The sequence below is a fragment of the Penicillium daleae genome, assembly GCF_028827525.1.
Source record: "Penicillium daleae strain IBT 16125 chromosome Unknown utg000005l_segment0_segment0, whole genome shotgun sequence".
In the NCBI taxonomy this organism is placed as follows: domain Eukaryota; kingdom Fungi; phylum Ascomycota; class Eurotiomycetes; order Eurotiales; family Aspergillaceae; genus Penicillium; species Penicillium daleae.
Window position 1 is genome coordinate 4,672,217 of NW_026623153.1, and position 21,793 is coordinate 4,694,009.

The window sequence follows — 21,793 nt, forward strand, 5'->3', positions numbered from 1 at the left end:
GTATCTGGGGGGTGAACTGTTTTCGAAACCCTCTGTAATGAATTGTACATTAGGACCTGTATTGATAGATCAGCGATAGTTGCCCTTTCGGCTTAGCCGCCGGGCGTTAATGAATTGTGTGTATGTGTAATGAATAGTAGCAGAGCTAACTACATATCTTCGCAATAAATATATTGACTTGGATAGATGAGGATGTCCTCCTGGGAACCTGTTAGCCGGCCTCCAAAACGCTTTTAACTCCTCTCGAATTGCATGGCTATACCCGCCCATGTGAAGTAGAAAAGTCGTAATTGACCCTCCGAGGATATACTGTAGTATTTTCGCTTCTAGCTGACCGTAATCATACTGTTCTACATAAGAAGTGGCTACGCAATACGTCACGAGGTGCGACGATTTTCGGGGAGAGTATAATAGCACAGACGTCTTTCCACCGCCTCCGAGTAAGATCAAGTAACTAGTTGAAATAGCTAGGCTAACCTGGACTATTAAGCGGGATACAACAAAGTAGATTTGAGATTGCGAAAATATGATTCCCACGAAAACACTGTTTACTACTATGAGATTATCACATCGTGTTTGTTTACAGGTCAGAGTTCAGAACATAGCACGATTCAACGGTCAAGATGAGTTTGGCCAGATCGAGTGGGCCGGCAGTTTAGAATCGCGGAGAAGTAGTTGTCTTTCACAATAGCATGAATTCACCGTGCAATTGCCCAAGATGAAGCGGCGCTAATCCCGGAAAACCGTCCAAATTGCAATTTCATCTTCTGTAGAACCAAATGATTGACATGACACAGGAGAGCCTATTCCAAAATAGGTGGGATTTAGTGTGGTGAAAGCAGAGGGTGATGAAAAGAAAGGGTGGTAAAAGGGAACAACAGCCAAAATGTGGGTTCAGTGGATTAAGAACGGTGAACCGCTGGCCGTTCTCAAAACTACGGTCATGAATCGCCTATCCTGAGTTGAACGGGTGATCAGTCAGTCTATTAAGCATGGGTAAGTGAACGGTTGAGTTCCTTGCCACTTGGCTAAAGGGCTAGGGAGGTATGGCAGAACAGTTTACGGGTAAGTCGAAAGCTGGATGCGTGATAGCACGCTAAGGGGCTAAACACTAAAGGCGGTCCAGGTTCGCGGTTATTGAATGAACAGCGTACTATTAAATATACTCCTCCAAATCATTTACCCCAACGCTTGATACGTCTCTCTGGTTAAAGCTCGTGCATACAGTATATATTCTGCGGGACAAATATACCCCGCACTCTAGATAATTAAAGCAGAAAGGCAACTTGGCGATGCCGTTCATACCTTTCTCACCGTTGTCCCTGACTGTGGCACCATGTAGCTAACAGGCCTGGATCGTAACGCACGAAAACTAACGTAATTCACGGCCGAGTCGTACAGCCGGTCGAGCCGTACAACCCAACCACCATAGTAAACGCGATTCAGGTGGCTATATATCAACAACAAAAACATAATATTACTTGATTTTTGGTAGGTTAGTTTCTAGGAACGTATAGATTAGTATATATTTATCAATAAATTGACCACATAGATATTTACATGCATTACCAACAATACACGCCGAAAAGGTGATGCATGTTTATATACCTGTATTAGATTACTTCAAAATAGTTTTTGGCCTCATAAATATGCTTAATGTAATATATTTGATACTAAAGTGTCTTATCAACTTATCTAAACCCTTGTGGGTTGAAATATCATAATCCAAAATATCGCATTTACATTGGTGTTTGGGGTGTACGGCTCGACCGGGTGTACGACTCGGCCGTGAATTACGTTGTAGTTCCCGACCGAGCTGCGCACCCGCCCGAGCTGCGCACCACATCTAAAATCGCGTCTTCCTACCCACCTACCTTCTTCAACCACCTACCATGCCACCAATTCGTACTGAACCTCGGTGGAACATGGTACCTGCCCCACCTATCTTTTTGCCAGTGGGCAGAAGTACCGTATTCCAAATACTAATGAACGAACGGCTGTTTTGGCAGCCCGCTGAGTTCTGTACTGTAACTATTTTACCGCGCAGACTTGGAGTAACTATTCCGACATCGTCTATGTGCCTTGTTTACAAGAGAATATACGGTGGAGTTATTTGCTTCGTTCACTGGCTAAGTGTACTTGTTTTTAGCATGGATATCCTTTCAACTGTCAGCTGAGAATCGGGAAATTTCCTTTCCGCTGGAAAGCTGAGGGTAGGATCGTTCGTCTGCAGACCCTGACTCTCGTTCGGGTGAGGTGAGGAGCATCTTTTTTGGGGGCTTATTGAATGGCTGGTAGAAAAACCGATGGAAAACCAAGATAAAGGTGAAAACCAGACCGGCACCAGACACACTCCCCAGGATCGCCGCTGAACCTTGCCTCGAGATCTCCCTGGACGTTTGTGTATTATCCATGGTCGGGCCTTTCCACGATGAGTTGGAACAATCGGTTGTAGAGCTCGGGCAATCGGCGAGCTCGTTTCTAGTCGACTGGGGCAATGATAGGCTGGGTGCGGGTGTGTCACTGGAGAGACTGACCAGATCGAACCTTTCAGCACCAGATGTCTCTTTCATCGTTTGACTACTTGAATTCGCAGGACCCACCATCGTACTAGACCTGTGTCATTAGGAAGTAAAACCGACCGTCTCTCTACTATGATGGCAGGAGTTCTGTCTGAAATAGACCTGATAGGTCCATCTCATCAGGCAAAGTTACGGTGCGTGGTAACCTTCACAAGCCAGAATAGACCAGTTGCTGACAGTCCCGAAGGTGCCAGAGGCAGCTCATCCCTCACTCGTCTAGTTATATCAATATTAATGGGGGCAAGGAAACCCAAAAGGTGGTGGAAACACCAGGTTATACGGCATCAAGTAGACAATCATCGGCACGACCCTTCACGGTGGAAAATACGGCCTCCTCCATAGCACTTGATCTACCGATCGACAGATCCACCGATGTGGCAACAAAATCGCTCTCTGGGTCCTTTCCATCGACAGGGCCAGCAGACACCAACACACTTATCAGCCAGTTTTCATTTCCCACCATTCTCACAAAACACACAGACGACAAGGACAATGACCAAACCCCTGGCGATCGAACGGACATGACAGAGGAGCCGTCCACGTTGGCACTAGACCAGGGGACTGAAAGTACCCATTCGGGTAAATATATCTCGGGGCTTCCTTCCACAACATACCCGGCAGTTCCAGCTTTAGACTCAACAGACCTCCCTTCAAACACGGCAGTGGGTACGACCTTGCCATCTTCAGTATTCGGGAGCACATCGCTTGGGGAGTTTTCTCGATCACAGCCGCATGGAGAGCTTTTACCAACATCGAAGGGAGAATTATATGCCAATGCGTTCACAGGCGTCTCTGTTACCGATCGTGATGCTTGAGAATGCCGGAAGACTGTGCTCAATTTTTGGGCTGCTGGCCCATTCACCCGATCCATATCCACCTGCACGGTCAGGCCCCCTTATCATCCGCTATTGGACGAGGGGTCAGATGCTAAGCATGAGGTCTTTGATTGGTTGTTTTGATCAAGAAGATGAAATTGAAGCTATTTGAGTAATGGGATTAGGAATGAAGACTTGAGAAGCGCCGGGTAACTATCTCAAGGTGGTTTCATTTTGCTATCAATCCATTCTAAGGTGAAAGACCAGCTGTATACTCAACAGATCTTCAATCAATGCAACAGATCTCTTTTAGACCGCGATGATATCCTTCGGCTCTTCGATGCCTGTCCACATATCGGTATTGGTAGGTATCTCCTTGTCCAGCAGCTTGCGAGGGTCTGCTGAATCCACCCATCCCAAGAATGGCTCGCTAAGGCTGTATCCAGCGACTTTCTGAATCTCAACTGGATATTTTTTCATGACATCCAAATCCACGGCGAGATAGATGTTCTCTTCTTGCCGCAAGTAGCCCTTGGTCATGAAGGTTGAGAAAATGAGTCGCTCCTCGTCGGCTGTGGTGTTGGCAGATCCGCCATGGAAACACGAAGCCATCATCAGGAATGCATCCCCACGTTCCATCTCTGCAAACTCACACAAGTCCTCATTTGGCGGGGCGTCGTGGTCCCACAGGTGACTTCGTGGAATGAATCGCGTGGCGCCATTGGCTTTCGTAGCTTTCTTGCCGGCCACAAAGAATCCAATGCTACTATCGCGTAGCGAACCTTCACGGCCCTCGGGGTACACATCCACAGCCTTAGAAACACGCTGATGGATCGAGTCGTCACGGTGTAGAGGTTGCGCTGTGGCACCGGGCCCGATGCTGAAGACAATGGTGTTGGAGAGTTGCGGACGAGAGACCGCCCATTGCTTCTGGTCACCAGCCCAGAACCAGTGCTTTTCCGTTAGCATCTGGTTTGACACGCCCTGGAATAGCGGGTGCATGACGATTTCACGCGCATAGGTCGGCGACTTCTGGAGCGCAGCTGTGGTGCGGCGGGTTTGGGCTGGGAAGAAAGAACCGCTCCATGCTGTGTCGTTCTCTAGACCCGGTCGAACGTCGATCCTAACTCGGCATGAGTGTATATTCAGGATGATAGAAGACAAGGAATATATACTCAACCTGATCCAGTGCTTCCTGTGACACTGCGTTGCGAATAATCACACCTCCAGCGACCTTGAGGGCAGCGACAATCTCATTGACCGAGGCTGTGGCATCCACCACTGGAACAGATGGGATGGCGTTGGTAGCCATCACTAAAAGATGCAAGGTGCTCTATTAGGATTCTGGTCAATGAGTGACAAGGTTTGTAACGTGGTTTATTGAAGTAGGCCTTATCTTATTAGACGACTATGATGGCTCTTTATATACATGACCTTTCAGCCGCCATGAACAAACCATTCGACCTGGGTATGGCCTGATACCGCGAGGAACGTAAAAGACAGAATCAAACCCCTTCTTGATATGATATCACCAGTGCTGGAAGCCGATAGCGAGAGAGTTCATGAGGTCGTTGCAACTTGATGCAATTCAAACTGATACAAGAAGACAGTATCTAATCTATCATGCGGCCAATTGCCTATCTGTGCACCGTGCGTTCGGTCTGATAAGTACGAGAACGAGGAACTCGATGTTACAAGCACATATGAGGCAAGTAACAGCGAGCCGTCCGATCCAGGACAATGACTTGGAATAACCAAAAAAAGTTTATGAGTCTTTCAGTACTATATATTCGCTCCAGCTTGCTGTTTCAATTACTCCGGCATTTGTTCTTTCCACTCTCCAGCCTTTTCCTCCGCTAGTTTGCGCACATAATCTACATCTCGATCTACATCTCGAGATCGACCAATTTTCACCAAGACTACCTTCGAAGATGGCATCCACTCATAAGTCTCTCCAAGGCCGGGTTGCAATTGTCACTGGTGGCTCCCGTGGCATCGGAGCCGGCATTGCACTTGAGCTGGCAAAGCGAGGTGCCAACGTGCTCATCACCTACAACAAAGCCGGCGATCAGGCGGCCGAGGTGATCAACCAGCTTAAGTCGTTGGGTGTCGCTGCAGAAGGTGTGCAAGCTGGCGGCAGTGACCGAGATTCACCGCGACGAATTGTGGCCAAGTGCGTGGAGACCTGGGGTCACATTGATATCATCATCAACAATGCCGGTGCGGGCGACGACTGCCTTCTGGCCGACATGACCCACGAGCTCTGGGATAAGATTCTCGACTGCAACCTTCGATTTCCTACATTCCTCGTCAAAGAAGCTATGCCGCATCTTGGGGCCGCTCCCCGAATTGTCAATGTCTCCAGCGTGATCGCCCGCATGGGCGGCTCGTATTCCACCGCTTACTGTGCGACGAAGGCGGCGCTGGAGGGAGTAACCAAAGTATGGGCCCTCGAACTCGGTCAGAAATATGGTGCCACTGTCAACTGCGTCAACCCGGGTCCTGTGAAGACCGACATGTGGTTACGAGACACCGATCAAGCCGTCCTTGACGAGTGGGATATTAAGATGAAGGAAACCCCGGCCGGAGCAAGGATAGCAGATGTTGATGACATCGCACAGATTGTGGCATTTTTGTCTGAAGAAGGGAGTCGCTGGTCGACTGGCAGTACGGTGAATGCCAACGGTGGGCTTTGTTTTGTCTAGCCGCGGCAATTTGCCTGTAATATAATATTTCTACCCTTTAGAAGATTTCCTTTTTCAATAAAAAACAACCTCTTGGTATTCCCACTGTGTTGCCGTGAAGAACGGGTTACTTCACGGTTACGGCTAACACATTCTACGCAGCGCCAACCAAAATAGGTTTAGATCCCCATAAAGTATAAAGATAAAATCTCTACTCCATATGAGCGTTAAAATAATATGTCGAGTTTAGGATATTTATGCAGCTTCTGCCCTCATACTACCCAGAATACCGTTTTTAACCTCATCGTCTGACGACTGAAATGTCAGCGGAGGTTTTCATTTAGGGCTTGGGCAATTGACTGTATCTGTTCTCGTTGGGCTTGGATCCTGTAATTGTCTGCCATCCCGACTATCAGGGCCTTGTCAAATGGGATGTGCTTAACTTCATGCCTCTGCTTTCCAGCAATCTTTACCGCCAGATCAGCACCACTTCCAGATACTATAAGCTAGACTTGGTTGTAGGCTTGTAGCCAAATCTTTCACACAGCGCCTTGGCAAATCTAGGCCAACGGGAGTTATACGTTGGGATGTCGATGAGGTATCTTGGATTCCATCGCGAGTCAACAAGCTGAAGGAGTACACGGATAATAGAAAATCCGGGCTGATCTCTCGTGGTTAAACCTCCGACAGCGTACTGCGCCGCAATCCAAACAACTTTTGAGATGCTTCGGAAATGGAGATGACTTGCAGCCGAAGCTGTAGTTTCATGTTGGTCTTCATCTCCTTGCAGCGTATGCTGTGTCTGAGATAGATCTACATTCTGGCTCGCTGTGAGTTGCGTAGAAACCATGGGACTTTGGAAGGTCATCCAGAGCTATGATTAGCTCGCTATGGCCTTCCTTCTGGCTTATCTCTGACCCACTAGAAATCGCGGGGGGATTTTTTCAACCTTCAATCTTCCTCAATCTAATTCTGAAGTATCGGCCTCCCGACCAGGTCTCAACCCTCTTATCGCGATATCCTAGTCGCTTAGCTGGTCTACTTCGTCCTCTCTTCCGGCTAACTAACTTAAACAGCTGCTATGACTAACGTAGTTCCCGGTCGGATCGGCCATCTCATCACTCCCTCCATTTTGGAAATATATTTTCACAACCAAAACGCTGTTACATTTTGAAATTTATCAGCCCTACGCCCTATCTGATTACAACCACTTCATTTAGCCCAGCCTTTTGTGTAAGTTGCATAAGTTGTTTAGCCTCGGCTGGCTGCGTAGGCTCAACATCCTCCGCCGGCTGAGTAGGCCGCTCAACCAACGCCTCTCCGTCTGCGACCGATATATCACCGCCGTGGGCTATCTGTCGTGTCGACAGCTTAGCCTGTTGCCGTTCTTTCTCGTTTCCAGCGCGTAGATCTGCGTTTTCCTTGGCGAAATACAATGCGGTATATAGCTATATGGAAGCCATTGATTATATGGTCAAACGTCGCTTTGGAAGGGCTCGGTCCACTCGGAGGGATAGGGTTACCTATCTCCAAGGATCTACGCCCAAAGTGAGACTGAAAGGTGATCATGAAAAATGGGTGGAATCCACTACGTTAGTATTGATAGATTGACCAAGAGTATCGCAATACGCTACGCCTTAGTTATTCGGTGTCGAGGCTAGGAACGGTGTCAGGTTTGAACTGACATTGACTGTCGCTAAGGCGTGGCTCCTCTGTCAATTTCTGCACCTTCATGGCAGATGACAGCGAGTTATTCCGAGTTTTAAGGAAACCGACAGTGAGCACCAGGTGCGCCCTGTGCTAGCCCCCGAGACCAGAACGCTAACGGATTAGCTAAAGTCTAAAATAACTTGTTCCGGCGTGACTTCCGTGGCCAGTTAGGCCTCGATGGCTCATCCAGCAGTCGGACTGGATATGTTTTCAAGTCTCGTAATGGGCATTGAGATGTCGGTGGCGCAACCCACACGAAGGCGTCACAGATCGTCAAAGTAAAAGTACATCTAAGCCCATCTCTGCCATAACGTTCCCCCAGCAAACAAAATCGTCCATGCCACACCCCTTCGCCACGTCCCTTCTCCGCCAAACCTCTACGACGACTTTCGCTGCCGATGTCACATTTGCAACGCCGACTGACTGTCCTTTCATGAACCATTTACTGACAGTGATGCGTGACTCCTTTTCGTCAGCCTCGCAGGCAATGATGAAAATAGGCCACAGGAGCCCGCAGTTTCTTGAGGTTGCCTCGTGAATCTCGATGGCTTCTAAGTGCTTGAGACTTTGGCGGACAAGGTCCTGAAGGTTCCGAGAGTGGACACGGAGAAGCGTATGCTTGAAATGAATGTAACATGCGTAGTAGAAGACGCGTGCATAATCCATTGCGATATGCTTCCCCGAAGCGGCAAATGTATTTGAATGGGACGGTGTTGGTTTGTTAAGTCGAATTTTGACTTCCAAACCCTCAAGCTCAACCATTGAGGGCCTGCGTGGACGGACAGACAGGTGGGTGATGTGGATAATAGCCTCTAATATTGGAAGTGTGATTCCGAAATATCGATCCAAGCAATACTCCGATTCTAAAAGTAAGCTCGTGACACCAAAGACACAGTTGTGGGTGTATTCCTCATCACAAATGTTGACAAAATTTCCAGAACGAGCATTGGAAGCCATACTCGAAAGCGAAGAGCCCAGAGCTTCCGCACACAGGAAGAGTTGATAAAGTATCGATGTGCTCGGTCCATTCCATTTGGTCCGCTCAAACGAGCGGAGCCATTCGCGCCCCCCTTTCAGATGGTCACGCCATGTGGAGGAATTGCCGTTTATAACTTCGATAAATGACATAGTGCTGATGGTTGCCAAGATGGCTTCTCGTTGCGAGCCGCGATCCTCAGTCAGCGCCTTTCGTAGATATCCGAGACTCAGCTGATAGTGTTTTGTGGCCGTTATGGAGAGGGATTCGCGGCCGGTGCTGGACCTCTGGACTTGGTTAAAGGCTGAGATTGCATAGATAGCGTGTAGGAGAGCAGCATGTCCCGGAACTTCATGCCCTTGTACGGATGAATACAAGGCTATCGGAACCCAGAGAGTACGATAGGGGTTGTCCGGTGACTCTACGGAGACCATTAGGTTGCTCAGGTACGTTACCCAGTAATGCATCAACTGCCGCTCTTCGCTGGTCCCGGGGGGGATGATCGGGTGGAGAAAGTCGGCCATCTCAATCTGTATGATGTAGTCTTCGAGTGAAAAGTCTGACTCCAATGCAGGCAGGGGCGTCTCCACATTCTGTGCCGCATCAGTATCGAGTGGAGACCAATCATCAGAGTGCGAGATATGCAGTCGGGTATGGTCAGTCAGAAGGGCCTGCAGTGTTCCAGGTCGACTGTCGTAGAGCGCGAGAAGCATACCCGCGTCCTGGTAACTTTCAGAGCCCAATGCAACACGGCTCGACGAGCTATCAGTGCCCAGCAGGAGCCTGAGATCGTCAAATATCATTTCTTCAGGCGTTCCATGAATATACCCTTCGATGTTGGGAGGGTTCGCATCCTGCTCGAATAGAAATGAGATACTGGCATCGTCGGCCTCCAGATTCTGAATCGGTGATGTGTCTTCGTGCACGCATATGCTCAATTGAATATCATCAGAAGCTTTCTTTGACGATGTGTCAGGCTCCGATATCGTAGACCACGATAGTCTGAAGACCGAAAAAGGACCACAGAATTCCTGGTCAGTGACGGAGGAATCCAAGGATTCCAAGAAAAGGTCGAGAGCTTGGTCACTCAGAGTCGGGGCCTCATGCTGCATACGACTAAGTAGACGTCTTTGGACAGAGATCGCACCCTCTGCGCCGTCGCCAGGCCAAATCAGCTTCACTCCATATCCTGCGCAAGTGAAGAGGCCTTTTTCGCATCGCGAGCATATCGGCTTGCCTTCATCACATTTTACTCCGCGAGAGCGACAGGTCCAGCACCCGGTGAACGTCTTGGATCGCTTGACGGGCTTCCTGGATCGTAGGGTAGCGCGCCGGGTCATGGTAGGGTCGGTGTGGAAACGCTAGGTAGTTGCAGGTTTTGAAATTGGCAACCGACACAGAGACCCTGCCGTTGGAAGGAGGGCTCGGCTGGGTCTTATCATGCGTTATCGGCTGCACTAGGGCCGACCGGCCGAGACCGCCGTCACTAGACCCATAACGTCACCTCATGATGAGGAACTGACGGGTGTTTAAAGTTCTCAGTTCTAGATTACCCCGCTTCTCGCTGTGACTTTCCAATCCTCGCTAGCGTCAACGGCGTGGTTCGCCCCCTCTAGGCACCTGTGGAGGTCTCAGCCTCCCCAGAGAGCGGCCTGTGCTCACACGTATCAGCCCCAACAGCAACTGGAAGTTTGATTGGCCTTTGCGTCTCGTTAATACCCGAGTTTATGGATAACAGAGAACCTGTGGCGATAAGCTTCGGTATGCCAACCTTAATTCGCAAGGCGTTCTGAATTGGTGAAGCTGTAGCAGCTGACAGCCACACATATGAGAGACGCCGACCAAGGCTCTTTCTTATCCGGGGACCGAAATACCAATAATTGCGAGACGTCTTATAGCAGGCCCTAATGTAGGTATAAAGCCCTATCTACCTCGACCTAATTTACCTTGCCCTCTAGCAAGAACTCTGATACCTCTCCGCTCAGCTTTACAACTCGCCATCATTCTGGTCAAATCTCAACTCATCTTCTTGTCGAAAACTATGGGAGAAAAGGACGTGGAAATGAAGACCCCCGGCTCCATCTCCGAACAACATCCGGGCCACGATGTGGCTTCGGGTGAAGTGTGGTGCCTCCAGCTCGACAAGCCTTTCAGTCTCTGGAGCACATTGGGGATATCTTTCTCCGTCACGTCCACGCCCTTGGCCGTCGGCACCTACCTCTCCGTTGTTATCGGTGTAGGAGGCAGCCCTGTATTTTTCTATGGGTACATTCTTGCAGTATGTCTAGATATGTGCATCTGTGCCTCCCTGGCAGAAATGGCAGCGCAATATCCGCACTCTTCAGGTAATTGCTCGCCTTTTCTTCCGGGTCTTGCATTTTTCGATTGGTCTCGGAAGCCGCCATGTTTGACAGATCCTCCTAATTGACTCTGTTTCGCAGGGCAAATTTATTGGACCGCAAAGTTGGCTCCTCGTGGGCACGGGCGTGGCCTCAGTTACTTGGTCGGTTGGCTCACAGCGGCGGGCTACTTCTTCTGGACTTCTGCCGCACTCCTTATCTCATCGCAATTGATCTGGGCCCTCGTACAAATATGCCACCCCACCTTTATCACGTTGCCGTGGCACTTTTACGTCGGGTACTTCGCTGTCGGCGTCTTTACCCTGTTCCCTAATATCCCCTTCTTCAAATGGTACCCTCAATTTCTCAAGGGGCTGGTGATCTATATCAATGCTGGTGCTCTTTTCGTCCTTATTGTCCTCCTGGTCCGTGCGAAGCCCAAGCAAAGCTCCGATTATGTTTTCAAAGCGTTTGTCAATCAGACCGGTTGGCCGTCCAACGGCGTCGTCTTCTTCCTCGGTCTCCTTCCTGGACTCACGGCGGTCAACGGCTTTGACAGCGCGGCACACATGGCCGAAGAACTCCCAAGGCCAGAACGTCAGGTTCCGCAGGTTATGTTCATCAGTGCCCTGGCGAGCGCTGCTAGTGGACTACCGATGATTCTGGTATATATGTTCTGCATCACAAAACCAGACAATCTGCTCAATCCTGTCGGCGGCCAACCGGTAATCCAATTAATGGTCGACTCTCTCGAATCCTTCCCTTTGACTGTAGTCGGTTCTTTGGTCTTCATCACATGCTTCCTCTGCGCTAGCGTCACAATGATGACGACCTTTAGCCGTATCTGGTGGTCGCTCGCCCGCGACGGCGGCGTCCCTTTCTCTCCCTTCATGGCCCGAATCAGCGGTCGCTGGAAGGTACCGGTTAATAGTGTCTGTTTTTCGGCTTTCGCCTGCATCCTCATCGGGCTGCTGAAGCTCGGCTCCGCGACCGCCCTTAACGCAATCCTAGGGACCGCAGTCCTCTGCATTTTCGCTTCGTACGCTATTCCTATTCTTTGTTCCCTGATCGGGAAACGCAGTGGTTTCTCTACCGCTCATTATTTTAATCTGGGTCATGTGTTCGGTACGGTTTTGAACGTTATCTCGGTGTTTTGGATATGTTTCGTTTTTGTCTGGCTTTGCTTTCCGCCATACATACCGGTCACTACGGATACGATGAATTGGGCTATAGTGGTTTTTTCGGTGGTATGCGCTATCAGTGGGATGAATTGGCTGGCATACTCGAGAATTGCTTTTGAAGAACCCAAGGCTATTTCACAGTGATTGGAATGGTCTCAGGAGACCGACATGGTTTGCATTATTTTGACGGGCATGGTGGATGTTAAGCAGGCACAATGAAGGAATAGCGAAGTCGACTTGGTCTGGATACAGTCATTTGATTTGCGATTAAGTTCACCGTCTCGAAATGTTGGTTTACTTGTCGAAAATACCAAAAGCCAGTTTAAAAGCACAAAGCTCGAGTCGAATAACAACTCAAATTTGTTTCTTCCTTCATCTCGCTTACGAGGTTTTATCAAGTACTGTATGAGTAGGGGCTCATTATCACCTTCTCTGGACTATCAGTTTCCTTTTATCTGCTCACGGTTTCTATTTTATGGCAAGTAGTGTCGATATACTTCGATCCTGTCTATTACTGCAGGTGTGTTAACGGCCCTTGACGCATCTAGAGGTGAGCAAAAGCTTAATCAAACTCCTTTTAATTATGAGCCGTAGCTCGCTGTCGACTGCTATACTTGAGGCCGGAGGGACCCACGCCCAACCCGGCAACGTCATTAAAGTTGGCAGATTCCAAAACGAAAAATAGGAACCCCGCACACTGGTCGCCTGTTAACTAGGGCGGATAATACACGAAGCCTATAAAGGGGACGACTGCACACTGCTCGTCACCACCTTATTTTGTAGTCTCGGTTATTCACGTATAATCGAGAGACAAACGAAGCTTACAACAAAGATGTCGGTTCCCATTCACCCAGATTGGCTGCTGGTAAATTCTCCCCCGCCCTCCCCCCTTGTAGTTACACCTGACAGGCCTTACAGAAATAAGTAGCTTGAACAAGGTCTTGGATCTCGTCCCGTTTTGCTCGGCAGCATTGAAGAAATAAGAGCAGCTTCCAACCACATCGCGGATACCTTGAATCCTACTTATCCTGTGCCAAATCCTAAGCCGAGGATCGGTAATGATTGAACTGAGCTGAAGTTTTTTTGGGGCTGATCTAATTTTGAAGTAGAGGAACGTGCTACCGATTCGGGACTTCGTGTTCGAGTGTTCACGCCAGAAGTAGCTACTCAGGACCCACTGCCAGTCGGTGTTTAGTAAGCACACTCCTAGAAATCGCACTTAGTTAACTAACTAGTTAGTTAACTAGTTCACTAATCTAGCTGTGACTAACAATGCCATAGCTTCCACAGCGGAGGTTGGGCTTCTGGAAACATCGAAGCGGAAGAGGGTACGTTTGGAAGGTTATAACTCTGTTATCCACATTTTGACATTCGAAAAGCAACATGCATTCACGTTGCGGTTCAGGTCCCTTCCATTATAATCGCGGTAGCCTACCGTCTTGCTCCTGAATTCAAAGCCCCGGCTGCGCACAATGATGCTGTAGACGCACTCATTTGGGTAAGTGATCCCGGCTTATTAACGGAGATGCATTAACGGAGATGCTTATCATGTTATAGGCATGGAAGAATGTTTCTGGTCTGGGTGGAGACCAAACAAGACTATTTACAATAGGAGGTTCTGCAGGAGGAAACTTGGCTATTTCCGTCGTTTTGAAAACCCTCGATCAGGAGATAAATGTGACGGGCATCGTTGCAATCGTACCTGTCACCGTGCATCCAGACGGTGTGCCTTCAAAGCACAGATCTGCGTACAAATCCTACGCAGAATCCGTAGCGACACCAGTTATTAACAAGACTACCATGGATATATTCTTTGGTACGTATAACGCTCTTTCTATAAGACCTGCCCTTGTTGATATTCTTTTAGAAAATTATGGTGCAGCGCCAACAGATCCATCTATTTCTCTATTGTGCAATCCAAGAATCGGAGAACTACCGCCTACTTATCTTGTTTCATGTACGGCGGACCCTCTAAGAGACGATGCCAGGCTCTTTAAGCAGGAACTGGACAATCACAAGTAAGTGACTTTAAATAATTATCTTTATCACACTTTACTCATTGGTACACATAGGGTGCCGAATAAGATAACCGAATATGAAGGGATGCCGCACTATTTCTGGATATTTCCCCAGCTGAAGCAGCGTGCGCAATTTTTGGACGATTTGGTCAATGGTATTTGGTTTATACTTGGCCAATAGTTAGATCATGGCTAGTAGTCACAGCAAGCGTCATTCTCACTTAGATAATTCCTTTGAGTTAAAGACATCAGGGATGAAGTCACATGTTTGGGTTATTCGTAGGTCAGACTGCTATATGGCCACATAATCTCCACCTATTTAGATCCTCTAGAGAAGGAAAGGATTCGGGGTGGAATTGTGGTGTAAACAAGTAAAGTATAGGCACACGGTAGCACGTGATCCTAGCTGAGCACTGGCCCGTCACACCCTATCCCTCTTCAGATCTTAGCTTACTACACATCTCTGAAGAGCTCGTTTTCAGCGTGTCCTTCGTTCCCTAGTTGCCTTCCAATATGGCGAGTTCAGAGAGTTGCCAACCTCTGATGGAGATAGGGCCGGGCGTCCCTTGATCTATGCATGTTGCGAGTGACATATTATATATTAGCTATTAGCAACAAGCAAACCGGAGTTAAATTTGAAGGCATTTATATTGTTTTAATATTTTACATAGGGCATGCTGCTGACTCTTATAGAAGGGAGTGACAAATTCTAGACAATAGAAATCCCTGTTGCTAGGAATTGGCCTTGGTTCCAACATCTACTTGTAAAGTATGTATTTAAGGTCAGACATCAGATATATGTGCTTGATAAAGCGTCAAGTCCATGATATATTTGAGAAGCGACTTCCTTCGGCCCAAAACTACTTAAGACAAATTTACATGAACAGCCTTGAGATTGGTATATGCTGCAAGGCCAGCCTCTCCCAGCTCTCTGCCCATACCAGACTGTTTTACACCTCCGAATGGGATACTAAGCGCACTTGTCAGTCAGTGGTCCTTGAAAAAAGAGGTTCACAGTTCGGGATAATTGAGTTTACCGGAAGTCTGAATCGCCACTTGAATTGATCCATACCATTCCTGCCTGGATGGCTCTCGCAACGCGATGCGCCTTCTTAATGTCTTGTGTAAAGACCTGTCTATGCATTAATATTTATGAAAAATAGGGGTTTTTTGGAGATCCTACTGAGCTTGCGAGACCAAAAGGGGTGTCATTGGCTCTGCGTACCGCTTCCTCCTCCGTCTTGAATGGCGAGATTACCACAAAGGGCCCGAACACTTCTTCTTGGCAGATTTTCATCTCGTCTTTCACATTCGTGAAGATGGTCGGCTCAATGAAGAAGCCCTTACCATTAACATTTTTATAAGGCTTGCCCCCATATGCTAGACATGCTCCTTCCGCGATCCCGCTGTCAATATAACTCACGATACGGTCGAATTGAGCTTGGGTCACCTGAGGACCTTGGAAGGTGGCGTCGTCGAATGGATTTCCTATTTTAGAGACCTTCTTGACTTGTTCCTTAAAGGCAACAAGAAACCGATCGTAAATGCCTTCTTGGATTAAAATCCGACTGTTGGCAGTACACACTTGGCCTTGGTTAAACATAATACCGGTGTGTGCCCAGGCAACAGCTGATTTCAAGTCTGCGTCATTGAAAACTAGAAGGGGGCTCTTGCCTCCCGTCTCGAGGGTAATGTTCTTCAAGTTGAGAGCTGCTGATCGCATGATCTGTCTACCAGTCGCTGTGGACCCTGTAAAAGCAACCTTGTCGACATCGACATGGGTAGCAATGGCGTCTCCCGTGGTTCTGCCGTGCCCGTTGAGAATATTAACGACTCCTGGAGGGAACCCTGCCTCTTTGATAAGAGTTGCCAAGTATAGAATGGACAGTGGAGTCTGCTCTGCAGGCTTTAGTACCGATGTATTTCCGCATGCAAGGGCAGGACCAAGTTTCCATGCGGCCATGGCCTGGCAAGTTGTCAGCTGTCATGGACTGTAATGAAGACGATACCACGGCTCAATGCCGACTCCATAGGCTCTCACCAGTGGGAAATTCCAACTGTTCGTCGTATAAGATTCAGCTAGACTTCAGTATAGAGGGATTTAACATACGGGATAATTTGACCACAAACTCCGACGGGCTCCCGAATTGTATATGTCAGCTTTTGAGGGCTAGTCTCTATCACGTCACCTTGAATCTTGTCGGCCCAACCGCCATAATATCGAAATGTGTTGGCGACCGCTGGAATATCGACATTTAGAGCATGGATGTACGGCTTTCCTGGACAAGAAAACATTGGTTTAGCACGAAATCGTTTCATTCCCTAGGGAAAAACAAACCATTGTCCCACGACTCAATAGTAGCTAAGTGGTGAGCATTTTCCTCGACAAGTGATGCTAGTTTTAGCAGCAGATTTCCTCTATCAGTCGACGAGATACCAGCCCAGGACGGTTCATTAAAAGCCTTCCGTGCGGCTTTAACGGCAACGTCAACATCATCTGTTGAGGCGGCGTACACACTTGCAATTTCTGCTTCAGTCCTGAAGAGCTCAAATCTGTCAGTATAGCCTTGTTTGTCACGTCCGAGAGAGACATACGCAGGATCTATAGTTGACAGCTTTACCCGTGAAGCTGACTTGACGAATTCGTTGTTGATAAACAATCCAATTGGCTGCATATAGTTGAGCCCATTAGGAGCAGTCAAATTGAGAGTCAAATCTGACATGGTGAAGGGTAAGAGAAGAAGGGCTGTCTTTGATTTTCAATGACAACGCTATTTCATATGAGATAGTACACTTACTTTTGCAAATGAACACGTCGCATTTATATTGGAATCTTGCTAATATCTCGCAAAACAGGATGAAGGTATCTAGCGCAGTGTTGCAGAACGTACGATCATGTGTCGTTCTATGTTTACGGAGGGGGAAGACCCATCGGTACGTATGATCTAAGACGTTAAGCAACAGTGAGCATTCCGTTAGCCCGGAGCAGTAAGTCACAGCGACAACCGAGGATATTTGAGCCATAGTACTCACCATCAGAGCAGAATCACAACGCTTGTGGCACCGCCACTCATTTTACTGTACCTCCGCAATCCAATGCACCCAACCCCACACGCTAATGAGCCCAACATGACTATCACAAACACCAAACTCTAATTAGCTGAGTTGAGCTCGTTGTCACTTGCCCTCACTGTGGCGCAATTAATCGCTTCCGAGAACCTTTTGTTGAGATCATTCAATTTTGGCCTCTAAGAACGGAGAAAAATTTGTGCTTACGCCCGCTGCTGTCGGTATTTATTGATAGTTCATCTGTGTAGGCTTTGCAAGAACTTACTCTTCAATTGTTCACATTGACTTGCCAAATTTGATTTTCCTACTGGCCCGACGTCATAAAATTCACCGCCAGAGAAAACGACCAACACAGCAAATATGGCAGCAGAATATCAGCAGCCTGTCCAAAACGCAGACTACAGCAATCCCACTGTGCTCATCATCGGGGCTGGTATCTCCGGTAATGACCTATGAGTGAATTACTCTACGCATTGAATACGTGCTGATCTCACTCTCTATACAGGTATCTGCATGGCAATTGACTTAATTCGACGACATAATTGTCACAATTTCATCATTGTCGAGAAGAGTAGCTATGTCGGCGGGACATGGGGTGACAACAGATACCCCGGGAGTCGATGTGATGGTACCTCTGCCATTTCTACATGCTGACATTAAATGACTTTGCTAACAAACATCTAGTGTGGAGCCATCTTTATTCGTACTCTTTTGAGGCATCCGACTGGACTCGCGAATTTTCCAGCCAAAAAGAAATACACACCTACCTCGTGAGGACCGCTCAGAAATGGGGGTTATACGAGTACATCCGCTTTAACACGATTGTTGAGGAGGCGCGATGGAGTGACCGTCTCTCCAAGTGGGAGACTGCGGTCCGAGTTTCGAGTGGCTCAAAGGATGCCGAAACAACCGATTCATACACCATAACATCGGATTTTCTGGTGTCCGCTGTCGGCCAGCTGAACTCCCCTTATTATCCAGAAATCCCAGGCATCAACACTTTCGAAGGAAAGATCCTCCACTCCGCACGTTGGGACTGGAACCACAAGACCGAAAGGAAGAAGATTGCGGTCATCGGGAGCGGAGCGACCGCTGCTCAACTCATTCCAGAAGTTGCAAAGGATGCGAAGAGCGTAAGAGTATTCCAACGCACACCCAACTGGGTGATACCTCGGGAAGATGCCGATATCCCTCAATGGCGGCGGAATCTCTACCGTTACGTGCCTGGTGCCCGCCGAAGGTACCGCGCAGAACTCATGGACATCAGAGAATCGGCGCTCTTCGATGCAATTGTTACTAATGACGAGAATGGCAAAGAACTTCTGCGTACCATGAGCCTTGATCTCATGAAAAGACAGATTCAAAATAATCCAAAGCTCATCAAAAACCTGACACCGGACTACCCTCCGGGTTGCAAGCGTGTCATTATCTCTGATGACCTCTTCTCGGCCTTGGACCAACCACATGTGGCCCTGGAGACAGAGAAAATAAAATCCATCACGTCAGATAGCATCACCACTGAAAGCAATGAGTACAAGGTGGACATGATCGTCCTTGCAACGGGATTTCGCACGATTGAATTTTTGTACCCAATCAAGGTATATGGCCTGGAGGGGCGATCGATTCAAGACATTTGGCAGGGTGGGGCGAGAGCATATCTCGGCATGACCGTGGAATCTCTTCCCAATTTCGCAATGCTCTATGGGCCTAATACAAACCTTGGACACAACTCCATCATTCTGATGATCGAAGCACAGTCTCGCTACATCTCCGAGATCATCAAAAAGGTCTGTGAAGCAAAGGCACAAAATACATCCTTGGCCATCAGCCCTTCCCAGCAAACAGTCCAGCTGTTCAATGAGAAGATCCAACAAAAGCTGTTGAAGAGTACATATGCCAATCCTACATGCAAGAGTTGGTATAAGATGGAGGACGGGCTCATCACCAACAACTGGAGTGGCACTGTCATCGAATATCAAAAGCTCACATCCGTCATACGGTGGACGGATTATCTAGTCTCTGGCTCCTATGCGAAGACCCTGACCGATTCCAACACCAGCCATGTTGGACGAGTCGTCGAGGAGACAATGATTGGAAGATTTGGATTGAACATTTTGTTTGTTGCGCTATCATCGACGGCATTTTTCGTTTGGAGGCATCTCAGATAAGGCCGCAGCCGTCGGTGAATATGTAGTCGTTATATTTACTGCCATCAATGTCCCCACCGGTCTGGGCAAATGGTGACAACCAATTCTACACTGGGGAACAAGCGTCCTATTCGTCTCTCTTTTTGCCAAAAGACTTGAGCTTTGAATAGCCGCCTATGGCTTTGTCCATGTCGGAAAATTCCTGTAGAGTCCCATGATGAATTATTCGCTTTGCTCACCATGTAACTCCATCGCAACTACACCGTTTTAGATGCATGTCGCCTTTCTAGTTTCAAAATGATATAAGGTGCTTGAAATCTCATTGTAGGTCATTTCGCGGGTACTGTGGCTCCAATATTTGATTATTCCGATTCGATTGTTTCGATTCAGAGGGCGTATACGTCGATTATAGAAATAGAGTGTTACATATTGGATCTCTCATCTATCGGTAGTTCCAGGCATTGAAAACATGGACAGAAATTAGAATCCGGGATAACTCCAGTCGACCCCTACGACTACCGTATGGACCTCATTCTAGCGCGAAAAAGAACAGTCTCGCTGAGACCTGCCTCTGATAACGCTTCTGCTGCCCTTGCCCCGGACCCCGCAAAGGTGCGAAAAATCAAGACAGCTCCCCTCCAAAAACACCCACCATGATGCTGCTCCGGTTGATGGAAAACTCCGCAGGTCCTTCCCCGTTCCTTTCGTCCGAACAATAACCTGTGGATCTCCTTGGCCTCGGTTCAATTAATATGGCCAATTCCGTTCACCTCGTGGCCCGTGGCACTGAGTTTGGAGACGGAGCTTCAGACCACATATTTAAATCTGACACGCGAAACACTGCCTTTATTACAAGTCAAAGAGAGGACCACCTAATTCACCACCATGTCAGGAGAAACCCCCAAAACCCACAAAGCTGCCATATACGATAACCCGGGCATAGTCAGCACGAAGATTGTTGATGTTGCAACTCCGGAACTCAACGTGGGAGAAGTTTTGGTCAGGCTGTGAGTCGTTCATTCGTATCTCTGTACTCTCTTGGAGCTTATCATCCTCGTTCGCAATTGCGGAATCGAGTTATGACAGCGTAACTGATAACTCCGACTAGCACCCATTCGGGTGTTTGCCACTCAGACCTAGCCGTCATGACCAATTCATGGGATGTCATGCCCCATCCCACTCCAAAGGGTAGGAAATTTCACTCCCTTCCAAAGATCTATCTACTCACTGTCTATGTCGAATAGGTCAAGTAGGCGGTCACGAGGGTGTCGGGGTGGTTGTTAAGCTGGGCCCCGGAGTGAAGGATACAATTATGAAGATCGGAGACAGAGTTGGTATCAAATGGGTAGGAAGTGTCTGCAATCGCTGCGGTAGGCCAATCCTCCAATTTTGGGTGAACTGCAGCTAAGTATGGAACAGCGGCCTGCATAGATCAAGCTGATGGGGTCTGCTTCGGGCGAACCATCTCGGGGTATTTCAGACCAGGCACATTTCAGCAATATGTGGTTGGACCAGTCGATTATGTGACTCCAATACCGGATTCCCTCTCTTCGGCAGACGCCGCGCCTATGCTCTGTGCCGGCATCACCATGTATGCGGCATTGCGGAAATCCAATGCGCGTGGAGGTGACTGGCTTGTCATATCCGGAGCCGGCGGTGGACTTGGCCACATTGGAGTCCAGGTTGCTGCCCGAGGACTTGGACTTAGAGTCATCGGCATTGACCATGGGAGCAAGAAACAACTGGTATTGGACAGCGGGGCGGAACACTTTGTCGATGTCACGAAAGGAGACTCTTCGTCAATTATCGAGGAAGTGAAGAGCCTCACCGGCAATTTGGGTAGCCATGCCGCAATTGTTTGCGCAGCCAGCAACGACGTCTACACACAAGCTTTACAATTCCTGAGGTTTGGTGGCACCTTGGTGTGTGTTGGTATACCGGAAGGAGTTTCTGTACCCATTGGCAGTGCGAAGCCTTCCCACCTCATCGTATCCCAGCTGAACATTACGGCTGTCTCAGTGGGAAATAAGAAAGATGCGGAGGCTATTTTAGAGATGGCGGCCCGAGGAATCGTCAAGACAAATTATACTCTAGAGCCGCTGGAAAACCTCACGGATGTAAGTCACAACCTTTGCATACACACCCAGTCAACTGCAATTTTCTATTATTAGACGCTGACACTGATGACGCTACAGATATTCCAGCGCATGTCTACAGGGAATTTGCAGGGCAGAGTAGTCGTTGGGATTTGAGAGTGAGCGAACTGCCTATT

At 48.3% G+C, this 21,793-nt stretch overlaps 9 protein-coding genes across 9 annotated transcripts; 5 read left to right on the plus strand and 4 right to left on the minus strand.

The window, feature by feature from the left end:
• Positions 1-2,856: 2,856 nt before the first annotated feature.
• On the minus strand, positions 2,857-3,453 carry N7458_005845 (uncharacterized protein; the record flags this gene model as incomplete). The annotated part of the gene is made up of 2 exons (XM_056909227.1): positions 2,857-3,130; positions 3,197-3,453. 2 exons carry the CDS (start codon positions 3,451-3,453, stop codon positions 2,857-2,859), a joined length of 531 nt encoding a protein of 176 aa, XP_056767845.1.
• Positions 3,454-3,706: 253 nt separating this feature from the next.
• On the minus strand, positions 3,707-4,709 carry N7458_005846 (phytanoyl-CoA dioxygenase family protein; the record flags this gene model as incomplete). Its single annotated transcript, XM_056909228.1, has 2 exons — positions 3,707-4,520; positions 4,573-4,709. 2 exons carry the CDS (start codon positions 4,707-4,709, stop codon positions 3,707-3,709), a joined length of 951 nt encoding a protein of 316 aa, XP_056767846.1.
• Positions 4,710-5,328: 619 nt separating this feature from the next.
• Positions 5,329-6,102, plus strand: N7458_005847 (SDR family NAD(P)-dependent oxidoreductase; the record flags this gene model as incomplete). Its single annotated transcript, XM_056909229.1, has 1 exon — positions 5,329-6,102. One exon carries the CDS (start codon positions 5,329-5,331, stop codon positions 6,100-6,102), a length of 774 nt encoding a protein of 257 aa, XP_056767847.1.
• Positions 6,103-8,064: 1,962 nt separating this feature from the next.
• On the minus strand, positions 8,065-10,107 carry N7458_005848 (Zn(II)2Cys6 transcription factor; the record flags this gene model as incomplete). Its single annotated transcript, XM_056909230.1, has 1 exon — positions 8,065-10,107. The coding sequence occupies one exon, from the start codon at positions 10,105-10,107 to the stop codon at positions 8,065-8,067; it is 2,043 nt and encodes a 680-aa protein (XP_056767848.1).
• Positions 10,108-10,808: 701 nt separating this feature from the next.
• Positions 10,809-12,431, plus strand: N7458_005849 (uncharacterized protein; the record flags this gene model as incomplete). The annotated part of the gene is made up of 2 exons (XM_056909231.1): positions 10,809-11,112; positions 11,209-12,431. The coding sequence occupies 2 exons, from the start codon at positions 10,809-10,811 to the stop codon at positions 12,429-12,431; spliced, it is 1,527 nt and encodes a 508-aa protein (XP_056767849.1).
• A 688-nt stretch (positions 12,432-13,119) lies between these two features.
• N7458_005850 (alpha/beta hydrolase) lies at positions 13,120-14,486 on the plus strand (the record flags this gene model as incomplete). The annotated part of the gene is made up of 6 exons (XM_056909232.1): positions 13,120-13,152; positions 13,399-13,481; positions 13,578-13,615; positions 13,667-13,785; positions 13,845-14,305; positions 14,360-14,486. The coding sequence occupies 6 exons, from the start codon at positions 13,120-13,122 to the stop codon at positions 14,484-14,486; spliced, it is 861 nt and encodes a 286-aa protein (XP_056767850.1).
• A 683-nt stretch (positions 14,487-15,169) lies between these two features.
• On the minus strand, positions 15,170-17,028 carry N7458_005851 (aldehyde dehydrogenase (NAD+); the record flags this gene model as incomplete). Its single annotated transcript, XM_056909233.1, has 7 exons — positions 15,170-15,275; positions 15,343-15,437; positions 15,489-16,271; positions 16,347-16,362; positions 16,416-16,584; positions 16,644-16,843; positions 16,901-17,028. The coding sequence occupies 7 exons, from the start codon at positions 17,026-17,028 to the stop codon at positions 15,170-15,172; spliced, it is 1,497 nt and encodes a 498-aa protein (XP_056767851.1).
• Positions 17,029-17,734: 706 nt separating this feature from the next.
• On the plus strand, positions 17,735-19,542 carry N7458_005852 (flavin-containing monooxygenase; the record flags this gene model as incomplete). The annotated part of the gene is made up of 3 exons (XM_056909234.1): positions 17,735-17,816; positions 17,880-18,002; positions 18,059-19,542. 3 exons carry the CDS (start codon positions 17,735-17,737, stop codon positions 19,540-19,542), a joined length of 1,689 nt encoding a protein of 562 aa, XP_056767852.1.
• An 864-nt stretch (positions 19,543-20,406) lies between these two features.
• N7458_005853 (zinc-dependent alcohol dehydrogenase) lies at positions 20,407-21,773 on the plus strand (the record flags this gene model as incomplete). The annotated part of the gene is made up of 5 exons (XM_056909235.1): positions 20,407-20,528; positions 20,630-20,709; positions 20,766-20,891; positions 20,941-21,638; positions 21,717-21,773. The coding sequence occupies 5 exons, from the start codon at positions 20,407-20,409 to the stop codon at positions 21,771-21,773; spliced, it is 1,083 nt and encodes a 360-aa protein (XP_056767853.1).
• Positions 21,774-21,793: the final 20 nt, after the last annotated feature.